At 45.6% G+C, this 20,222-nt stretch overlaps 1 protein-coding gene across 4 annotated transcripts in view; it reads right to left on the reverse strand.

The window, feature by feature from the left end:
- The window catches only part of tnrc18 (trinucleotide repeat containing 18), a 58,750-nt gene that overhangs the window by 6,354 nt on the left and 32,174 nt on the right, over window positions 1-20,222 (reverse strand). For all 4 annotated transcript variants that reach the window (XM_030057315.1, XM_030057316.1, XM_030057318.1 and 1 more), the window contains exons 11-24: window positions 18,315-19,337; window positions 17,455-17,600; window positions 16,875-17,008; window positions 16,530-16,649; window positions 15,758-15,941; window positions 15,353-15,668; window positions 14,076-14,288; window positions 10,326-10,514; window positions 9,305-9,789; window positions 8,653-8,787; window positions 6,722-6,863; window positions 4,160-4,277; window positions 789-864; window positions 332-440 (exon numbers count right to left, since the gene is read on the reverse strand). In XM_030057315.1, the coding sequence (XP_029913175.1) occupies window positions 332-440; window positions 789-864; window positions 4,160-4,277; window positions 6,722-6,863; window positions 8,653-8,787; window positions 9,305-9,789; window positions 10,326-10,514; window positions 14,076-14,288; window positions 15,353-15,668; window positions 15,758-15,941; window positions 16,530-16,649; window positions 16,875-17,008; window positions 17,455-17,600; window positions 18,315-19,337 (3,390 nt within the window). The remainder of the gene's footprint in view (window positions 1-331; window positions 441-788; window positions 865-4,159; window positions 4,278-6,721; window positions 6,864-8,652; window positions 8,788-9,304; window positions 9,790-10,325; window positions 10,515-14,075; window positions 14,289-15,352; window positions 15,669-15,757; window positions 15,942-16,529; window positions 16,650-16,874; window positions 17,009-17,454; window positions 17,601-18,314; window positions 19,338-20,222) is intronic.

Consider the following 20,222-nt stretch of genomic DNA (forward strand, 5'->3'; position numbering starts at 1 on the left):
CTTTTTTTCTTTCCTTTTAGATGTCAAAAATTTACAATATGGACTTCCCTGAGTGCACAATGCTTTCATATAGCCACTCGTATTCAATAACAGCTGAACCCAGGCCAGTTTCCTTCCCATAACCACCCTGCTCTTCAAAGTAATAGCCTATGCTTCACTACATATTGGAGGAGGAGGTCTGCTAAGATCTTTTATGTTTGTTTATGCTGCCGGCCACAATAAGATCCTCCATGTAAGTGGATAATAAATCATATCATTGATATGGGTGCTGTGTGTTTCCTTGTATGTAAGTGTGTATGTGTTGTTGTTGTTGTTGTTGTTGTTGCTGTACCGTTAACAACAGTGCCGGGGTAGAGGCAGCGGTACTGTTGGCTCCAGTAGGCAGCGATGCGGCTGCCCTCAGGGAGATAGCGTACCGACGGAGGCTTCACATCGATGATCTGCACATACAGAATAAATAACTCTCAAATGTCAACATAATATTGTAGAGTCGCTCTCGTTCACACACACACACACACACACACACACACACACACACACACGAATCCTTATGCATTATTACACAGATATACTGACTGCCAAATGCACCCACACACAAACAATTTTGCTTTTCCAAATAGTCAAAATGACTCACATCTCATCTACCATCGAAGACAGAGGCAGAGAAATGTAGAGCGTTTCATTTTCCATAAATGCAGTCTCAATATGTGAGCACATGCACGCACACACACACACACACACACACACACAAAGAATTGCATGCACAATAAGCCATCCTGTTTACTCACAGCCTCCTGCAGCAGCTGTTCCAGGCAGTAGATGTGCGGCCGGTTCCCTCGCTCCCCCTCCACCACCACACTGTATCTAAAGGGTGGAACCACATTTGGAGGTCAGGGGTCAATAGTCTGGGGTCAGAGGGCAAAGGCCAGTGCTTTTAAACATGCCGTCGAACAGGTATAGCCAAAGAATGTCACTTTATATTGGTTTCCTGTTCCGCGTGCTTCTCACATTTGTCCCCTGCAGGAAGCAGCATTAAATCTTAATTCTCAGATTACTGCTATGCTACTTCCAGTCGACTTTATTCCCTTGGCAGTGATTTTCAACTGAAATCACAGCAACAGCCCAGCTGTGTTTTAAATTTTGTGTGGGTTCAATCACAAACGGTAAGCCGCATTGTCATACAAGGTCGTTCAGGTGCTGAAACACAATCAGTCTTACAGGTACAGAGGCTGCTACCACACTTGTGTTTTATTGTCTTTTTTCTCTCTTTAACGTTGTATTTTGTTTTACTGTAAAGCATATTGCATTGTAGCATTGCATTGTAATTCAAGACTGTTTGATTGATTGATTGATTGAATAATTATGTAGTGCTGAGGAAACTCAGAAAAAGAGAGTGGCAGTTTGACAGTTTATTCAATCTGCAGGATGAGACCCAAGAAACTCAAAGTTTGAAGTGAAAACACAATTTGGGCAGCGTTGAATATTCATGACTGTGATGATATCAGGTGACTATAATGCTGCTGTTGGTCAGAGATGACACAGTCACTGAAATGACAGCAATATTGTAGTGCAAACATTTTAATAAAAGGTTGCATGTCAGAGCCAGAAATAAATTATTGTCTTTAGGACTAGCAGGTCAGTGTTATCTAGAAGAAAAGGACACCTGCACAGTCTGAGTGGTGCCAGCTACATGATCTTACCACGGTAAAAAAACAAAACAAAAAACAAATAGAGGCTCTTATTCTAAAGTTTGGCTCTTGAGGTGTCAGATATATGTCTATTTGTATAGGGTTTGTATAACATGGAGGCTGGGTTGCTGTTCAATGTGCTTTAGGGTCATTCCATGTCATTTCACCAAATGGCCCACGCACTTGGGTCTCAAAAAAATCTGAAAAATTCACCAGTTGTTCCTTATGTATCCATAAGTTTGTTTGCTCGGATGGATACTTTTTGAGATACGGCCATTTTAGTGAGGGGAGTATGTGTCGATTTTGGTGCGATTTTGGCGTGTCCTTATTTTTCCTCCATTTTCAGGTGTCAATATCTCAGGAACTACACCACATAGGAAACTGACATTTGGTATGGTAATACACCTCCACCTACTCTCTCAGAATATACAAAAACATCTGTCATACATCATAACTGGTAGGCATGCCAGCCCCTCAAAAATGGAAAAAAAATTACATGGGTTTTGTGGTCGACCATGTTTGGGCCTTCAGAAAACAACTTTGTTTTTGCCCCAGCTTCTTGATTTTTTCAGAGATTTGAGATACATACATGGACTGTTCAAAGAAGTAATGATTAGTCAGATATATGCATCGGTTTCTGGATGGCAGCTTCTCCAAATCCCAAAAAAAGTTTTCATGTCACATTTTCACTGGCCCATAACTGCATGTGGGAATGTCTTAAAAAATCTGATTTTTGATTTAATTTAAAGTTCAAAGCTTGCTCTTTCTTGGGATATAAAACATTATTTCTTTATGCAAGTTCTTCATTTTTTTTTTTTTTTGTTATCGCAAACATGGGGCTATTTCACCACTCGCGAATATTGAAATTCCTCAATATTAGACCATTGTAGCTTGCGTTTGTGTCTTATATTCATTTATTGTTTGTTATTTGTTCATTATTAACCTAAAATACAATGACCATTGCACTGGAAATGCATTTATTTGTCAAAACATCAACATTTTCATGAACTTTTTTACCAAATCTCTTAAGCTGCACATTCATACAGTTTGGGTTTTTGCTTCCAAATTTCCACAGTAAAGTACCCATTCTGAATTTCACCATACATAAAATACACAGAAAATGTACTACTTTACAAATTGAAACCATTTTGGTGTGATTATCTTCAAAATTGAAAAATTGTAAAATGTCACACAGTACTTTGCAGTAACGTGCCCATTCTGTGCCCAGTCTTCATTTTTTCAATTTTGAAGATAATCACACCAAAATGGTCTCAATTTGTAAAGTTTGAAAGATGAAGAATGGGCACAGAATGGGCACTTTACTGCACAGTAAAGTGCAGTAAACCCAACCGGTTGAGGTAGATGACAGCCTGCCCTGAGTCTGGGTATACCTGAGGGTTCTTCCCGTTAAAGGGGAGTTTTACCTCGCCACTGTCGCCAAGAGCACGCTCAGGAGGGAATCTGTTGGGTTTCTTTGTTTTGGTTGGAGGAAAAATAAGGACACGCCAAAATCGCACCAAAATCGACACATACTCCCCTCACTAAATTGGCTGTATCTCAAAACGTATCCATCTGAGCAAACTAAAATTTTACAGTGTGCCTATTGGATACATAAGGAACAACTGGTGAATTTTTCAGAATTTTTTGAGACCCAAGTGCATGGGATGTCCTGAAAATTTGGTGAAATGACATGGAATGGCCCTTTAGTAACTTCCACTTCAAAAGCGCCAAGATACATCAGATGTAGGACAAACATTCATCATTTCATCATTGATCATTTCATTTCACGGCTTTGTAAAGTGAAGAGAATGCAACATGTGCACCATAAGTGTCAGAGTATTTTTTAAAATGCAGTCGCATGTTAAAATTCTGAGTATATTATTTCACCCATTAAGTACAAATGACTGGCAAACTGGATCCATTCGTTTAACCATAAGGACGCGTAAAAAAGGATGCAAATAAAATGTGAAATAACAACAGCCCTTGAGAAGAGAATAAAGTCAGAGCCTTAATAATTCATGAATGCTTTTAATGCCCTTATTTAAGTTACTCTGAACATGAGCCTGTGCTAAATGGCCAAGATTAAATCTAAATGTAATGCTTGGTGGTTTTGGATGAGTCAAGACTCTCAGCTGCAGCTTGTTCTCATGCTTCCCATGTGTGAAGTCATGCATGGTGTGTGTGTGTGTGTGTAGAGGTGGTGAATCTGCATGTATGAAACCCGGGGTATCTAGTCTTTCAAAACTCTTTTTTGGTTCTGTTTTTGCGCCGTGCAGATGAGAAGTGTAGCAGTGCAGGCTGCAGCTGAGCGCGCTGTAAAAAGGTCACTGTGGTTTATACCTGGATTACAAGCGGAAGAGGAGATGTTGCATAGCAGTACTTCCTCTTACGGCTGGAGGAAATTAGCAGCCCTCATTTTTTATGTGTGTGTGTGCGTGTGCGTAGGTGTGTGAGAGCATGCGTGCACTCACATGTCAGGGGAGTGCACCGTGTTCACATGCCCGGCGTACAGCAGCTGGTCGTCCATGGGGATCAGCACTCGGAGCCCGTCCACCAGAGAATCCTTGTCCAACACACACTGCACCGGAGCTGACAGAGCAACACAAGCAAGACACCAATGAGCACGCATATCAGCATCAGCTGTCGCCAGTCACGCACGCCACTGCAGCTGCCGAGTGTGAAATGCGAATCAATATGTAAAGCAATTCTTTAAATCAAAGTGAATGCGCGATATATGAGCAGAGGCTGTGCAGCTGAGGCCCAGCTGCTGCTCCACATACATCACATTTCCTGTGGGAACTCATGAGCAACACTATCAAGGAGTTTGGGGGTTTCTGGGGTTTGATTCAATCCAATCAGCTACTATATGAACAGTGACATTATAACAACTGATTCACAAATAAAGAAATAAATAATATAAAGAGTATAATAAAAAGAGGACAAAAAAAAAACATGATGGTTATAGTGATTTCTGATTTAAAGGACCCAAATTTTTTTTGTTTTGCATCGATCCGCTTTCAGTTTTTCAGAGTTCCCGCGCTCATATAGGCCTGTTTCTGTTTGCCGGCAGGTTTGCATGCGGCTGGTTGAGCCATCAACCCTGGAACTGACTGCACAACTTTGCCACGGCTAACATCTCCATGGTAACAATGGCATCTCTAACCGGTGGAATCGGTTTCTTGGATGATGGCTGGTGTTGTACTTAAACAGGAATTTGAGAATGAAGAAAAGCCTGTAAACACTGTAAAAAGGTTGTGTATGTGAAAACTGTACATACAGTACAGGCCAAAAGTTTGGACACACCTTCTCATTCAATGCGTTTTCTTTATTTTCATTATTCACTTTATTTTCATGACTATTTACATTGTAGATTCTCACTGAAGGCATCAAAACTATGAATGAACACGTGGAGTTATGTACTTAACAAAAAAAGGTGAAATAACTGAAAACATATTTTATATTCTAGTTTCTTCAAAATAGCCACCCTTTGCTCTGATTACTGCTTTGCACACGCTTGGCATTCTCTCGATGAGCTTCAAGAGGTCGTCACCTGAAATGGTTTTCACTTCACAGGTGTGCCTTATCAGGGTTAATTAGTGGAATTTCTTGCTTTATCAATGGGGTTGGGACCATCAGTTGTGTTGTGCAGAAGTCAGGTTACTACACAGCCGACAGCCCTATTGGACAACTGTTAAAATTCATATTATGGCAAGAACCAATCAGCTAACTAAAGAAAAACGAGTGGCCATCATTACTTTAAGAAATGAAGGTCAGTCAGTCTGGAAAATTGCAAAAACTTTAAATGTGTCCCCAAGTGGAGTCGCAAAAACCATCAAGCGCTACAACGAAACTGGCACACATGAGGACCGACCCAGGAAAGGAAGACCAAGAGTCACCTCTGCTTCTGAGGACAAGTTCATCCGAGTCACCAGCCTCAGAAATCGCAAGTTAACAGCAGCTCAGATCAGAGACCAGATAAATGCCACACAGAGTTCTCGCAGCAGACCCATCTCTAGAACAACTGTTAAGAGGAGACTGCACGAATCAGGCCTTCATGGTCAAATAGCTGCTAGGAAACCACTGCTAAGGAGAGGCAACAAGCAGAAGAGATTTGTTTGGGCCAAGAAACACAAGGAATGGTCATTAGACCAGTGGAAATCTGTGCTTTGGTCTGATGAGTCCAAATTTGAGATCTTTGGTTCCAACCGCCGTGTCTTTGTGAGACGCAGAAAAGGTGAACGGATGGATTCCACATGCCTGGTTCCCACTGTGAAGCATGGAGGAGGAGGTGTGATGGTGTGGGGGTGTTTTGCTGGTGACACTGTTGGGGATTTATTCAAAATTGAAGGCACACTGAACCAGCATGACTACCACAGCATCCTGCAGCGACATGCCATCCCATCCGGTTTGCGTTTAGTTGGACCATCATTTATTTTTCAACAGGACAATGAGCCCAAACACACCTCCAGGCTGTGTAAGGGCTATTTGACCAAGAAGGAGAGTGATGGAGTGCTGCGGCAGATGACCTGGCCTCCACAGTCACCGGACCTGAACCCAATCCAGATGGTTTGGGGTGAGCTGGACCGCAGAGTGAAGGCAAAAGGGCCAACAAGTGCTAAACACCTCTGGGAACTCCTTCAAGACTGTTGGAAAACCATTTCAGGTGACTACCTCTTGAAGCTCATGGAGAGAATGCCAAGAGTGTGCAAAGCAGTAATCAGAGCAAAGGGTGGCTATTTTGAAGAAACTAGAATATAAAACATGTTTTCAGTTATTTCACCTTTTTTTGTTAAGTACATAACTCCACATGTGTTCATTCATAGTTTTGATTCCTTCAGTTAGAATCTACAATGTAAATAGTCATGAAAATAAAGAAAACACATTGAATGAGAAGGTGTGTCCAAACTTTTGGCCTGTACTGTATATGTCTGTTTTGCATTGAACAGTTTGGCTTTGGATTTTATGCCTATTGTCATCCTTTCAAAGTTGGTACCCCTGAAACCTAACGTGTGAGTGTGTGTGTGTGTACTGACCAGGCGTAGAGGAGCGCTCTGATAGGCTGTTGCTGCGCGGTGGGAGGAGCTCGTCTTCGCTGAAGCTGCTGTCCTGGTTGGGCTCAAAGTCTTCGTCTGCTGCCATGCTCTCCATGAGCCGGCTCACCGCGCCCCTCGCGGGCTGCAGGCAAACACACACACACACGAAGGCTTTGTCTCAAACATTTGTTCAGGGGAAACCTCGAATTTAGTGTTATTTGTCAACATTTCAAAAACATACTAATCTGCCCTCAAAAACTCAACTATTTCATAAAAAAGGTACAGGGCTTCATCAGTAACCAGATGCGTGTTTATTCATTTCAGTCGCTGCTTTGTAAGAGCAGGCGTCTCACTTTGGCACGACACCGCTGCACCTGATGCCTTCTCACGTGCTGCATAACCGCTTCCTAAGATTGATTTGTGGCTGCCCACACAGCTATCAAACAGGGCCGCACCACGGATACATTTTTCAAAGCGAAGCAATAACATTAACAGCACTCACGGAGTTGAATCCACAACTTTTCTCTTGCCATGAGCCTCTTACCCGGCCCGGCCTGCCGCCACCACCACAAATAGCTGTGTGTACGCCTTGGCTCCGCTTCGTGTTTTCAAAACAGATCATGTCGCACTCGAGTGTTCGGCGGTGGCAGACGGATCGGAATGGAGCAAATTGGTGGAAACCGCACAGAGCTGGAGTTTACGTTTGCTGCTCGGCGGAATCAGAAGTCGGGCAGGTCGCAACGAGACCAGGAGACAATCACCGATGGCGAATTCATATTTGCCGGGATCGTTGACAGACTAACAGAATATCAGCGGTAATTACACCACCCGGGCCTGAGCTACCACATTATTGTCAACCAGGGGCGGATCTAGAAAAATATTCATGGGGTGGCAAGAGGGTGGCATGGAGACTTTAAGGGGTGGCAGAAATATATATGCTGATTTAATACCAAACGATCACAAACTGCAAAAACGCAAAATCTTACCAAGATTATTTGTCTTATTTCAAGTCAAAAATGTCTTATTTCTAGTCAAAATATCTCATTACACTTAAAATAAGACATGATCACCACAGAAGTAACTTGTTTTTAGACAATTTTCACTTGTTTCAAGTGAAAATTCACTTGAAACAAGTGAAAATTTGCTTGTTTCATTGGCAAAATTTGCCAGTGGAAAAAGTGAAAATTCACTTGAAATAAGTGAAAATTAGCTAGAAACAAGAAACAAATTTTGCCAATGAAACAAGCAAATTTTCACTTGAAACAAGAGACAATTGTCTAAAAACAAGTTACTTCTGAGGTGATCATGTCTTATTTTAAGTGTAATGAGATATTTTGACTAGAAATAAGACATTTTTGACTTGAAATAAGACAAATAATCTTGGTAAGATTTGGAGTTTTTGCGGTGCATATATCAGTTTTTGCTTGGAAAACCCCCAAATGAGGATATTTTAACTCAAAAACATTCTATTATTGTGGTACATGAGTAAAGCATTGAATAGAAAACCAAAAGGTGGCATTAGAAATATTTATTTATTTATTTATCAACCCCTTAAATAGTGGGAGTGTCATCTTTTGCTGCATTTACTTGCACTCGGACATTTGAGTCTCGTAACAGCGAGTTTCCGAACAGCCACAATTAAAAAATAAATAAATAAATAAATTGTCTGAAATTGGGGTGGCAACTAGGGTGGCAAGGCATTTTTCTAGGGGGGCAGCTGCCACCCCCTGCCACCCCCTAGAACCGCCCATGTTGTCAACATTTGAGGCATCTTAAGTATGTCTGTGGATGCTTTTGTGTGTGTGTGTGTACAGTTTCATCTTCCTGACTGACACGTTTGCACTTTGTTTGTATTTTGGTTTTCATCCCTGCCAGGATAATTAGCTTCATTTTGGCTGATGACTCTGCGACTGATCCATCGTTGCACTGACCTCTCTGGCCTTGGCCTTGGCTTTCGGCTGGTTCTTGCGCGCCGGGCTGAGGCTTAAAGCCACGGGGCCGTCTGTGATTGGACTAGACAGAGTGGGCGGGCTCATAGGCAGAGGGGAGTCTTTCATTTTCTTCTTCTGCCAGAAGACACACACACACACACACACAGTTAAAACACACTTAGGAAGCCTGGCTTGGCTAGACAGATTTACATATTTGTGCATACATACATGCACGCGCACTCTCTCTCACACACACACACACACACACACACACACACACACACACACACACACACACACACACACACACACACACACACACACAGAGGGAGGGTGGGATGCTGCCAGGCGGCCTGCAGTTGTCCTTTCTTGTCAACAACACGACACAGACAGCAGGGGACTGCCGCAGTGACTGAAGTACCGGGAAACCCTGCTGGCACTCTGACAGGCATGATCGTATGCACACACACACACACACACACACACACACACACACACACACACAGATAGGTGTCAAGGGAGACAAAAAGATAAGAGGGAGGCAGAGTGTGAAGGAGGAGGAGACGGGTGAGCCACCAACAGATCAGGATGAGAGGAGGGGAGAAAACAGAGCCCCTGGTTTGAATAACAACCCCATGAATTATTAACGTACTTTCACCAGGTCTTTCCCCTCCCTGCTGGGCGGAGAGCTTTTGGGTCTGGAGGCGGGCTTCGGGGCGAGGGGCGGAGCAGCCGAGGCGGAGGGAGAGCTCTGACTGGCGGAGGCCGAGGAGGTCGACGGGGAGACCTGGTTGGCCGAGGCGGTGGCGTCGTGGAGGAAGATCCTCTCGCTGCGGCGGCGGGTCCAGCCCTCGTCCTCGCTGAAGCCGCCGAAGCCCGAGCCCGAGCCGGCGCCGGCGCCCAGGTCGAAGCTGAATCGCCGCGGCGACCGGGGCGAGGGGCGGGCGGGCTTGGCCAGGGGCTTGCGCTTGACCGGCTGGGCCTCGTCTCGCTTGGTGGGGCTGGCCTGGTCGATGCGGCGGGTTGCCGGGGGCAACAGGGGGAGCTCCGGGGCGGAGCGCTTGCCATGGAGCAGCGAGGGGAACTTCCTCAGGCGCAGGTCAGACCCCGAGTCTGACCACTCGCACTCTGATGAGCCTGCGGGAGGGAGAGGAGAGGGTTACAGGGTGTTCACACACACACACACACACACACACACACACACACACACACACACACACACACACACAGAACCTATGGAGGTAATAGGGCTACTCCTATAAACATGAAGCAAAACAACGAGGTAAGGTGCTGGATTCTTGCGTGAAATCAATAACGCTGTGAATAAGACTATCGATCCATTTGAAAATGATAAATTATTCAGGAGCGAATCATTACCTGCACCTTGACGTGACAATTAGAAATGAATGAATATTTAACCGCGAATCGATAGCATAATCCTGAACGAACGCACCCGGCGGTGAACCCACTCAACCGTAAAAACCCTGAGAATTACACTCAGTTTGGGGCCCAATCACAATCCAAAAAAACCAAAAAAAACAAAAAAAAACGATTCTTTAGTGTTGTTTTCCTCCCAGCTACACCACAAAATGAAGATCTTTCTCAGCTTCTATTTCCTTCTTCACCCTGTAATCACACTGTGTGCTGTTGTCTTTTTTTTTTTTTTGGTTTACCCAGGGTGCTTTGCCGGCTGCGGCGCTTGCTGTCGTGGAGGAGGGTCAAGGGGGCGGAGTTGACGGGGAGCGCGCTGGCGGCGAACCTCGCCAGCAGGCCCAGGCCGCTCTCCTCGCCGCTCTCCTCCGACTCCGACTCGTCCTCGTTATCCTCGTCGTCGTCGTCGTCGTCGTCTTCCTCCGAGGATTCTGGGATTGACACAGAGAGGGTCTTGTTACTTTTCAGCTTTGGTAAACACCGGGCCAAGGGTCAATGGACTTCCTATTGTCTCTATTGACTCGTGACACAGAGGCGGCACAATAATGAGGTTTGCTAGGTGACTTTGCAAAGGAGGCTCGAGACAGGTGGGCGGCCCGGGACGTCTCTAAAGGAGACGGCTCTGTCCCGTGTGGAGACACAGGAGCCCTCACTGCACCATAAGAGCACCTCTGCTCTGCACAAACACCCAAAGCACACTTACACACATGCTATCACAATACATCTACGCATTTAAGCTCATCTAGATGCTGGGAACAATAGGAGAGGAAGAGTGAGAGAGAGAGAGAGAGAAAGAGAGAGAGAGAGAGAGAGAGCAGGGGAAAGAGAGAGAGAGATAGATTGTCCAAACCACTGCAGCCTGCCTTCATACTGAAATGCTGCATAAGCAAAATACAGCAGGAAAAATTGGGCTTCCACACATGCATGTGAACTACCCTGACACACACACACACACACACACACACACACACACACACAGTCTGCTGCTGAGGCCATCAGAGCCAAAACACTGACTCAGATATAATTTATTATTAAAAACCCTTCTCACAAAGTGACAGAGGGAGAAAGAATGAGAAGGGGAGTGAGAGAGGGAGAGAGAGAGAGAGAGAGTGAGGGGGTAGAAATGAGAAAGTCAGAGGAGAAACGAGAATGTGAAACCCAGAAGTGAAAACTGCAAGGACCCACTTCATCCCCTTAGCTCTGCAGTGAGCCTGTTACAGCAAACACACACGCACACACACACACACACACACACACACACACACAGGCACGCTGTCGGTTAGCTGTGTAGTTAGCTGTTAGGTCCATGGCAACAGATGAACATGAGGAGAGCGTCTCCTCGGGGGTTAGAGTGTTAACATTGAGGCCGGACGCGCAGCACAAGCTTCCTCCAACAAAACGGCCCAGCTCATCCAAACCGGCCACATTTCCCAAGTCAGAGTGGAAGTGGAATTAAGCAGGCGGTAAAACAGGCAGCCACCAAATCACCGGTGGCAGCTCATGTCACCGAAATGACGTGAAGTCACACCTCTGACTCTGACTTGTTGGCATCAAGTGTGGGAAATGCAGCTGAGTATGTTTGAATGTGTTTTTGTTTTTTTTTCCTCATTATGACTCAGTGTACATATTATTATCTCGTGTCCTTGGTCCAAATCAGATTAGCTCTGTGTTGCTGTGTTAAAGCTTCTTCTTGTTGTTGGGGCCAAAACGCGCTCCACATCTTGTGCTGCGTGTCCACAAAGTGTTAACAGCAGCAGACAGACAATACAACAGGCAGGCTCTGAGAGGACAGCCCTGTGAGGCCCCTTGCTTATGCCCATACCGGCTTGCAGTAACCATGGTTACAACCTCTGTCCAAGCCCGACTGGAAAGGTTTTCCGGCACCTTTCACAAGACAGGGACGTTTAAACACCGCAAAAATTCAAAATCTTACCAAGATTATTTGTCTTATTTCAAGTCCAAAATGTCTTATTTCTAGTCAAAATATCTCATTACACTTAAAATAAGACATGATCACCTCAGAAGTAACTTGTTTTTAGACAATTGTCTCTTGTTTCAAGTGAAAATTCACTTGAAACAAGTGAAAATTTGCTTGTTTCATTGGCAAAATTTGCCAGTGGAAAAAGTGAAAATTCACTTGAAACAAGTGAAAATTAGCTAGAAACAAGAAACAAATTTTGCCAATGAAACAAGCAAATTTTCACTTGTTTCAAGTGAATTTTCACTTGAAACAAGAGACAATTGTCAGGTGATCATGTCTTATTTTAAGTGTAATGAGATATTTTGACTAGAAATAAGACATTTTTGACTTGAAATAAGACAAATAATCTTGGTAAGATTTGGAGTTTTTGCAGTGAGGGACGTTTAAAGGGGCACTACGCAAAATGACCCGGGACTGACTCAAGTGGACCGTGTGAACACAACAGACAAAAAAAAGGTGAGGTCGACATAATTTGATGGTTGAGTCTACATGGGTCTCATTGTCGGGCAACGCTAATGCCAGAGGTTTTAGTCAAGCGATTTTGCGTAGTGCACCTTTAAGCTGGCTGTGGGTAGGGGATGTAACCATGACTCTCTGCTTCAATTTGTGATCAATAAAATAAAACAAAATAAAATAAAATAACATGAAATAAAAATAAATGAACCAATAATCAAGGCAAGAGTTAATGTGTTTTTGCAAGTTAACACCAGATTCACATTGTGGATCAATTTCAGCAACGGATTCCATGTCATCGGCGAATGAAGAACAGAAGGAGGGGCACGTCCTACTTACAGAGCAGGCGACAGGGGTGTGGCCTCAGGCAGGGCGGGGGCGGGGCGGCGCTGAGAGCGCAGCCTAGCCGTAGCGTAGCCTGGCCTTAGCACAGTCTAGCTTAAGCAACGCTCGAGCCGCAGCGTAGACTAGCCGTAGCGAGGTAGCTTAGGCTCCAGGCTGCGCTAGTCCTCGCCAAGCTTCTGTAAATGTCACGGCAGCAGCAGCACAAGCACATGGAACAGGCTGAGAGACACTCAAAGCATCATGGGTAGGGGAGAGGGGGGGGTCAGAGGTGAGGGGTGGAAGGTGGAAGGTGACAGAGCGAGGTGTCTGAGAGAGCAACGTAAAAGGGAAAAGGGTTATTTGAAGGTTTAGTAGACAGGGAGAAGGAGCCCTATTGTCCAAATATCCCCGAGCACCGAAATGCGTCACATCCATCACCAAATTTGTCCCCAAAAGCATCAAAACCAGCCCTCAGCATCGCTAAATATTTAATCGGATCCATATATAACTAACCAAACCCAAAACATAACAACAGAAACCCGAATTCATGACAATTCCCTTTGTTTGATGTGATGGGAAAAAAACACCCTACTGCTCTCTGTCCAATCAGATTCCCCTCCCTGTGCGCTGAGCGAAGCATCTTATTATGTGACTCACTGTTTCCCCATGTAGAATGGAAGCTAGGCAGTGTTTTCAACCTTGGTTAAGAGACCAAAAGGGATATTTGACAAACAGAGCGCTCAAAAGGATGTGTGAGGTGCAGTGGCAGCCGGACAGACTGACAGAGACGGAGACGGACAGACAGATGAAGCAGACACAAGGACCACAGCGCTTTGCGTTCTGTACCAATCAAATCATGACCTTTAATAAAGCTTATAGGCACCAAACTGCAATACAACGTCATATGGAAAAAACGCACAACATTCACACAGTTTTAATGTACAAATGCTACAAAAAAGTCTTTGCAAACCAGGCAAAAAACACATCATAGAAAAAGGTAAACTCTTTTTTTAAAAAAAAAAAAAAAAAAAAAAAAAAAAGGGGAAAAAAGGCAGCTTTGCAGAGAAGCCAGCAGCAAGAGAGGTAGGGATGGTCGAGCTAAAGCACTTTCCGAGAGGTGGCTGCCTCAGCAAAAAGCAAGCAAAGACACAACCTGTGACGCTGCTCAGACACCTGATTCTCTCACTCGAGCAGCTAGGGGCGAGCGGCTGTAAGCAGAGGTTTGGTCAGTAACCTTGGTCGAAGGAGTCGTCGGAGGAGCTGAGGCCAGCCTCCTCCAGCAGCAGCGATAAGTGCTTATGTTTCTTCTTGTGAGACTTCTGGTTGGACAGCAGGTTTGTCGGCGACGTCGCGGACCGCCTCTTCCTGGCCAAGCTGCTGTGGGAGCGCGTCCCCGAGAGGGGGGGCCAGCCCCCTCGCGCCGAACCGTCCTCCTCCGAGTCCGAGTCTGTCGCAGAGAACGGGCCGTTAGTGAGTCAGAGGGTCAGCGGCGGTGAAAACAAACATCAGCAGCAGCGACATTAGCGGCTTAACTCGACTTTAAATGTGAATGAAATCAAACGGCAGTGACTCAGCTGATGGTGAACGGGCTTTAGGATGAAATGACCTGCTGGGTTTGACTCTGTTAAACAACATGCTGATGACAAATGCTCTTCTACTATCACGCAGCAATGAGGCTGATTAATAGAAATGAATACAACTGAATGGCTCTGAAACGCTTGAATCAAATAATTAATGATTCTAAAGAAAAATACCTAACGTGATAATTAGTAAAACACTAGGATTTGCAACCTCTTTTTAAAATAAGTAATACAGTTGTCCCTCGCTAGAACGCGGTTCACCTTTCGCGGCCTCGCAGTTTCGCGGATTTTTTTTAGTCCAATTTTGTATGCTTTTTTTTCTTCTTCTTTTTTTTTTTTACAGCGCATTGCAGAATGCGTTCAGCTTGCCAGATTTACATAAATCTTCGATCGCTAGCAGTGTGACTCTGAAGTGCTGTATGATCTTTGGTTTCATTCTGTAATACTGGACTTATTTTTCTACGAAGGTTTGAACTTTGAGAGTTTAAACAAGAGAGAAAAGTGAGAAAATGTTAATGCCTGTCTGAGAAAAGTGTATAAAGTGTGTAGTGAGGGGTTTTACAGCCTTAAAACATCTAGAATAATTGTAAAAAATAAAGCTGACTACTTCGCGCATTTCGCCTATTGCGGGTTATTTTTAGAACGTAACTCCCGCGATAAACAAGGGACCACTGTACTTGAGTAAATCATTTGTCTGATATTTTCACATTTCTTAAGAAAAAGGAGATTTTCATTAGTGCGCATTTATTAGGTGGCTAGAAGTATTAAATCAAACTAATGCCACAAACTGCGGTTTAAAAACTCAGAATGATTCCATGAAAGGAAATTTGTTCTTCAATTGTGAAAGGTGTGAAAGCACCACTTGGACTATCAGGGTTCTTCCTCTGAGGGTAACATAAACCTGTTAGCTCATTTGTCACCAGGTACTCACTGTTGGAGCAGCTGCTGAGCTCTGATCTCATGGGAGAGAACAAAGACGTCTTCTTCTGACCTTTCACCTTCCGGCCGGGTTCTGAGGCCGAAGCCTTCGCAGCCATTTTGTGTTTCCCTCCTTTCACTGACGAATGCATCCCTCGCTCCTTCCCCCGACCGTCCGCGGACTTGCCCTTTGACCTGTCCGCTTTGGGGTCTGAGGTGAGTTTGCGGCACGCGCCGAGCGAGCCCAGCTGCGTGAGCGACAGGGCTCTGTCCAGGTCCGACGCCAGCTGCTCCTGCTCGCACACGTGGCCGCGCTTCGCCTTTAACACCTGAGAACACGGCAGGCCATGGTTAATTCATCAGCGCGGTGGCTCGCGCTAGTGCCGAGATGAAAACACACAAAACGTCAGAGGCCTACCTCGAGAGAGTGACTGGTGGACGGCTCCTGGTCGTTCCAGCTCTTCTTCTTCTTTTTCTTCTTTTTGATCTTCACTCCTCCGCTTCCTGCCTCGATCTCCTCCTCCTCTCTGGACAGTCGGAACCTCTTCCTCTGCCCTTCGCCAGCCTCCGAGTCTTCAGAGTACTGCAGTGGCCTACCCAGCCTGAGACATGGGAGTGTCAGCAAGGTGTGTGGTGCAAAGCTGAAAACTTAACTATGAATAACCAGGTTTCTGTCAATCCTTTGCATGCGCATTTTGCTGTAATGAATAAAAAATACTTGACCGAGGTGGCAAATGGCGAATAAAATCCCAAATAAGCAACTCAAAGTTTATGGTTCTGCTTCATGTGGATGATTTTTTTTATTTGATCAAAAGAAATGTAACAATTTGAGATGGAAATGCATTTGCTGAATAAAAATGGGTCATGTGCACAGGATTTAATCACATGACCAGTTGACCTCTGACAGAGATGGCCGTCATGGCAGTAATGTGAACAAGCACAGGAGGACAGATGAAGAAATACAGAAATTCCTTTGTTTCATATATGCAACACATGGGACGGCAATATCAGAAGGGAAACAGCAGTGCTGCTAACTGTATTCATAGATTCAGTCCATCCAAACTGGCTGATGTGATGAAAATGAACCGTCATTCACTTTTCGCTGCATTTAATCCTCACAAAATCAACACCGAAAACAATATGCGACAGCTCAAAATGGGACTAGAGCTCACAGCAGCAGATAAACTCACTTTCCAGGCCTGCTGTCCAGTTTGGTAGGCGTGGCCAAGTGTTTCCTCTTCCTGGGTCTCCCCCTCCCCCGCCTGGTTAGGCTCCGCCTCTCGTCCTCCTGCTGCTGCTGTTGCCGCTCGCTGCCACAACATCCAGCGGTTAGAGGTGTGTGTGTGTGTGTGTGTGTGTGTGTGTGTGTGTGTGTGTGTGTGTGTGTGTGTGTGTTTGTCTGAGGTGGTGATGTCTGAGCATGCTGGCAAGTATGTAAGATGAGCATGTATAAGGACTCTAAGTGTGTGTGCATGTCATGTGGTGTGTGTGTGTGTGTGTGTGTGTGTGTGTGTGTTGTGTGACATGATACTCACTGCCGGTCTCTGCGTCTCTGCAGCTTGCCCAGCTCTCTCTGCTTGTCCTTGTAGGTCTTCTGCAGCTCGGCCAGGCGAACACGATAGTCTACTTCCACTGCGTCCAACACATCCATAGACACCTTGCTGAACAACTGGAGGGAGGGAGAGAGAGAGAGAGAGAGAGAGAGAGAGAGAGAGAGAGAGAGAGAGAGAGAGAGATGAAAATGGGAAAAATGAGAAAATAGGAGAGAGGGAAGAGTGTAAACACTGCAAAAACGCAAAATCTTACCAAGATTATTTGTCTTATTTCAAGTCAAAAATGTCTTATTTCTAGTCAAAATATCTCATTTCACTTAAAATAAGACATGATCACCTCAGAAGTAACTTGTTTTTAGACAATTTTCACTTGTTTCAAGTGAAAATTCACTTGAAACAAGTAAAAATTTACTTGTTTCATTGGCAAAATTTGCCAGTGGAAAAAGTGAAAATTCACTTGAAATAAGTGAAAATTAGCTAGAAACAAGAAACAAATTTTGCCAATGAAGTCCATGCTGCAACATTTCACAAACTGTAGCGTCCTCAGCTCAGATCTTCTTACCGGCTCCTCCTTCCTCTGCCTCCAGCTGTACTTCTTGTTGGGGTCCAGCTGCCTGGGCAGGTCGATGTGCGACTGTTTCTCGATCGCCTCCAGCAGAATTTGTCTGCTTGCCTCCAAGAGACAGTCCAGACCTCCGAGTGCCACATCTGGACCGGGCACAGAGAGGATATTAAGATTTTTAGAGGACTATGAGGACATTATCCAGGGAAACAAAGCCCTCATCGGGGACGGGATCAGAGCGGCAGAACAATGACAAATGTTGGATGGTAAAGTTTGGGGAATATTCCACCTAAATGAACGACAGTCGGTTTCATAAACAGGCTCAGATGCATGTATGGTGTCTATTACAGGACACATCTCTCCTGTCACTCCCCACTGTGTACAATCAAACAGAGAGACCTTGGGAGTGATCATAAAAGAACTGAGCAGAAAAAAAACAGACTTCTGAAAAGTTCTAATCCATCAATAATGCAATTCCTGGTCTACACCGAATCTGTGAAGCACGTCTGGAGGCAATCAGTGACATTGTCACACAGCCACAGAGGAATGTGAATATAATCAGCCTGAAATTATACAGTAGCCGTCACTTGGATTTGCTGCTTTGAGAAATTCAGCGGCCTTCCTCTCTGCGCTCTCCCCATCTCATTCTGCTTTGGTCGCCTCTCATCTCTTTATCCTCTTTCTCCAGTAATCTTTCCTTTCCTATTTCCTCCCTTACCATATTCCCTCTTAAATTTCACATTATCCTCTTTCTTCTCTTCATTCCTCTAGCCTTCGCTCTCGCCTTTCTCATTCTCATTCCGCCTCCCCGCCCCTTTATTTCGCAAAGCTGCCATCCTCCCCTATCCTCCCTCCCTCACCTTGCTCCTGGCTGATGCGATCCATCTCCAGCTGGGCCATGTGGCTGAGCAGGGCCATCCCCTCCAGAGCCAGAACCTCCAGAGGCCCGGCGCTGCTGCAGTCTCTGCCCTGGGGGGGGCCTTCCACCTGTGTTAGGAGCGCGGGTGCAGGCGGGGCGCTGGGGCTGGCCTGAGGCATCTCGCTGGCGGTCAGCAGCGCCAGCATCCCCGCCATGGGATCCTCCGGGACGATGGTGAGCGGGAGAGGAGGAGTGGAGGCAGCAGGGGGGTGGAGGGGAATTTCAGGGGCGCTTTCCTTCTGATGGGGAGAGCGCGAGTTCGTGTGGGATTCGGGCTGCTCGGGCTCACACACGACGCTGGCGTTTTGCTCCAGTGACCTGCACATCTGAGCCGCCGCCGCCGCCTCCTGTCCGTCCGAGACCGCAGCGATGCACGACGGGTAGCGCGCTCGTTCCAAGTCCTCGACGACCTCCGGTTTAGGCTCCGCTTCCGGGAGAGGAGCGGGATGCGGGTACGCTGCCTGACAGGGGTAAGATGACACCTCCATTTTGATCTGCCCTCCTTCCTTCTCCTCCTCCCGGGCGTCCTCCAGCCTCTCCCGTTGCTGTGGTGGAGGACTCGGGACATGCAGAGGTAGAGGTAGAGGCTGAGGCTGGGGCTTGATGGCCTCCCTGTCCCTCGGCCTCTCCTGGTTGGCTAAGACGGGGCTGCAGCTGCGGCGGAGCGGCCCCAGAGCCGCCTGAGTCGTGGCCAGCGGCGGCGGCGGCGGCGGCTCTAGGTCTGGTTCCTGTTTGAGAGCGGGCCCCGAGTCTGTCAGCTCCAGGTTCTGAGGTTTGACATCTGCATCCAGCTGCCTGGCGTGGCGGTGGGCTGGGGGAAGAGGGGCGGCTGGGGCTGGAGAATGGGGGCGGAGGGGCGGGACAGTTTCTGTGTTTGCCCCGGCGGGAGGTGGAAGGTGGTAAGGGGGGAACGGAGAGCCGAACGGCGCAGTGATGGACTGGTAAGGGTAACCTGGGGGGAGGTCTGTGAACACAGCAAAGAAAAGGGAAGTTAAATGACTGCAGAGCCTTAATAATGTTCAACAGGCGTCCCTATGAGAAATAGAACATTCCTTGATTTTTCCATGACTTCTCCATGAGCCATGTAAACAGATGGTGACTTTTTCCTCAACCACAATTTAAATCACAACTCAGACTCTCAGGTCTTCATAAAGTGGATCATTCTGGGGGAAGCTATTCCTTTAACCCCCTGAACCCCAAACCCGCCGGCGGGATAGAAAGACATGTATTTTTTTTAAAAAATCGCCAAAATTCAATCGTTTATCATAGCTGGAAGCTTTAAAAACCAATTTTTTCGTCAGAATATGAATTTTCCGAGGGTCCCTGAATGCAACATGTCCGACTTCTGTTTAGTGGTAGAAAAAAGGACGAAACTAAGCCTAAAAAAGTGATTTTTCTTTCGAATCATTTTATTATACATGCTTCATTCAACAATTCGCCAAAAAATAGTTGTTTACTCAATCCAGATCATTCAAAAAACAGAAAATTCTGCGGTCTTCAGCGGATCTGAGACATCTTGATTGATTCAGGTGAGCCCAACAGTCACGTGACAAAAATTCACTGAATTTCAGTGTGTAGGCAACAGTAGTAACATGGAAGGGCACAAGGCAGTAAAAACGCCTAAGTTTATACAAGTTGGAAAAATGTTAATATTTCAGGAAATACATCATGTGAAGCCCTACTTTTTTTTCCTGGATCAGTGACACTTGTGGGCACCTGAAAAAATGTTCTGTACATTTATTCCAATGTTTCTCGATTTTTGTAAAATAAATTATCAAAAAAAAAAAGCACTTTGCCTTTTTTATTTTTTTTTTATATTATTTATGGCACTATAACTCTTTCATACTGT

This window comes from Myripristis murdjan, chromosome 8 (assembly GCF_902150065.1).
Source record: "Myripristis murdjan chromosome 8, fMyrMur1.1, whole genome shotgun sequence".
Lineage (NCBI taxonomy): Eukaryota > Metazoa > Chordata > Actinopteri > Holocentriformes > Holocentridae > Myripristis > Myripristis murdjan.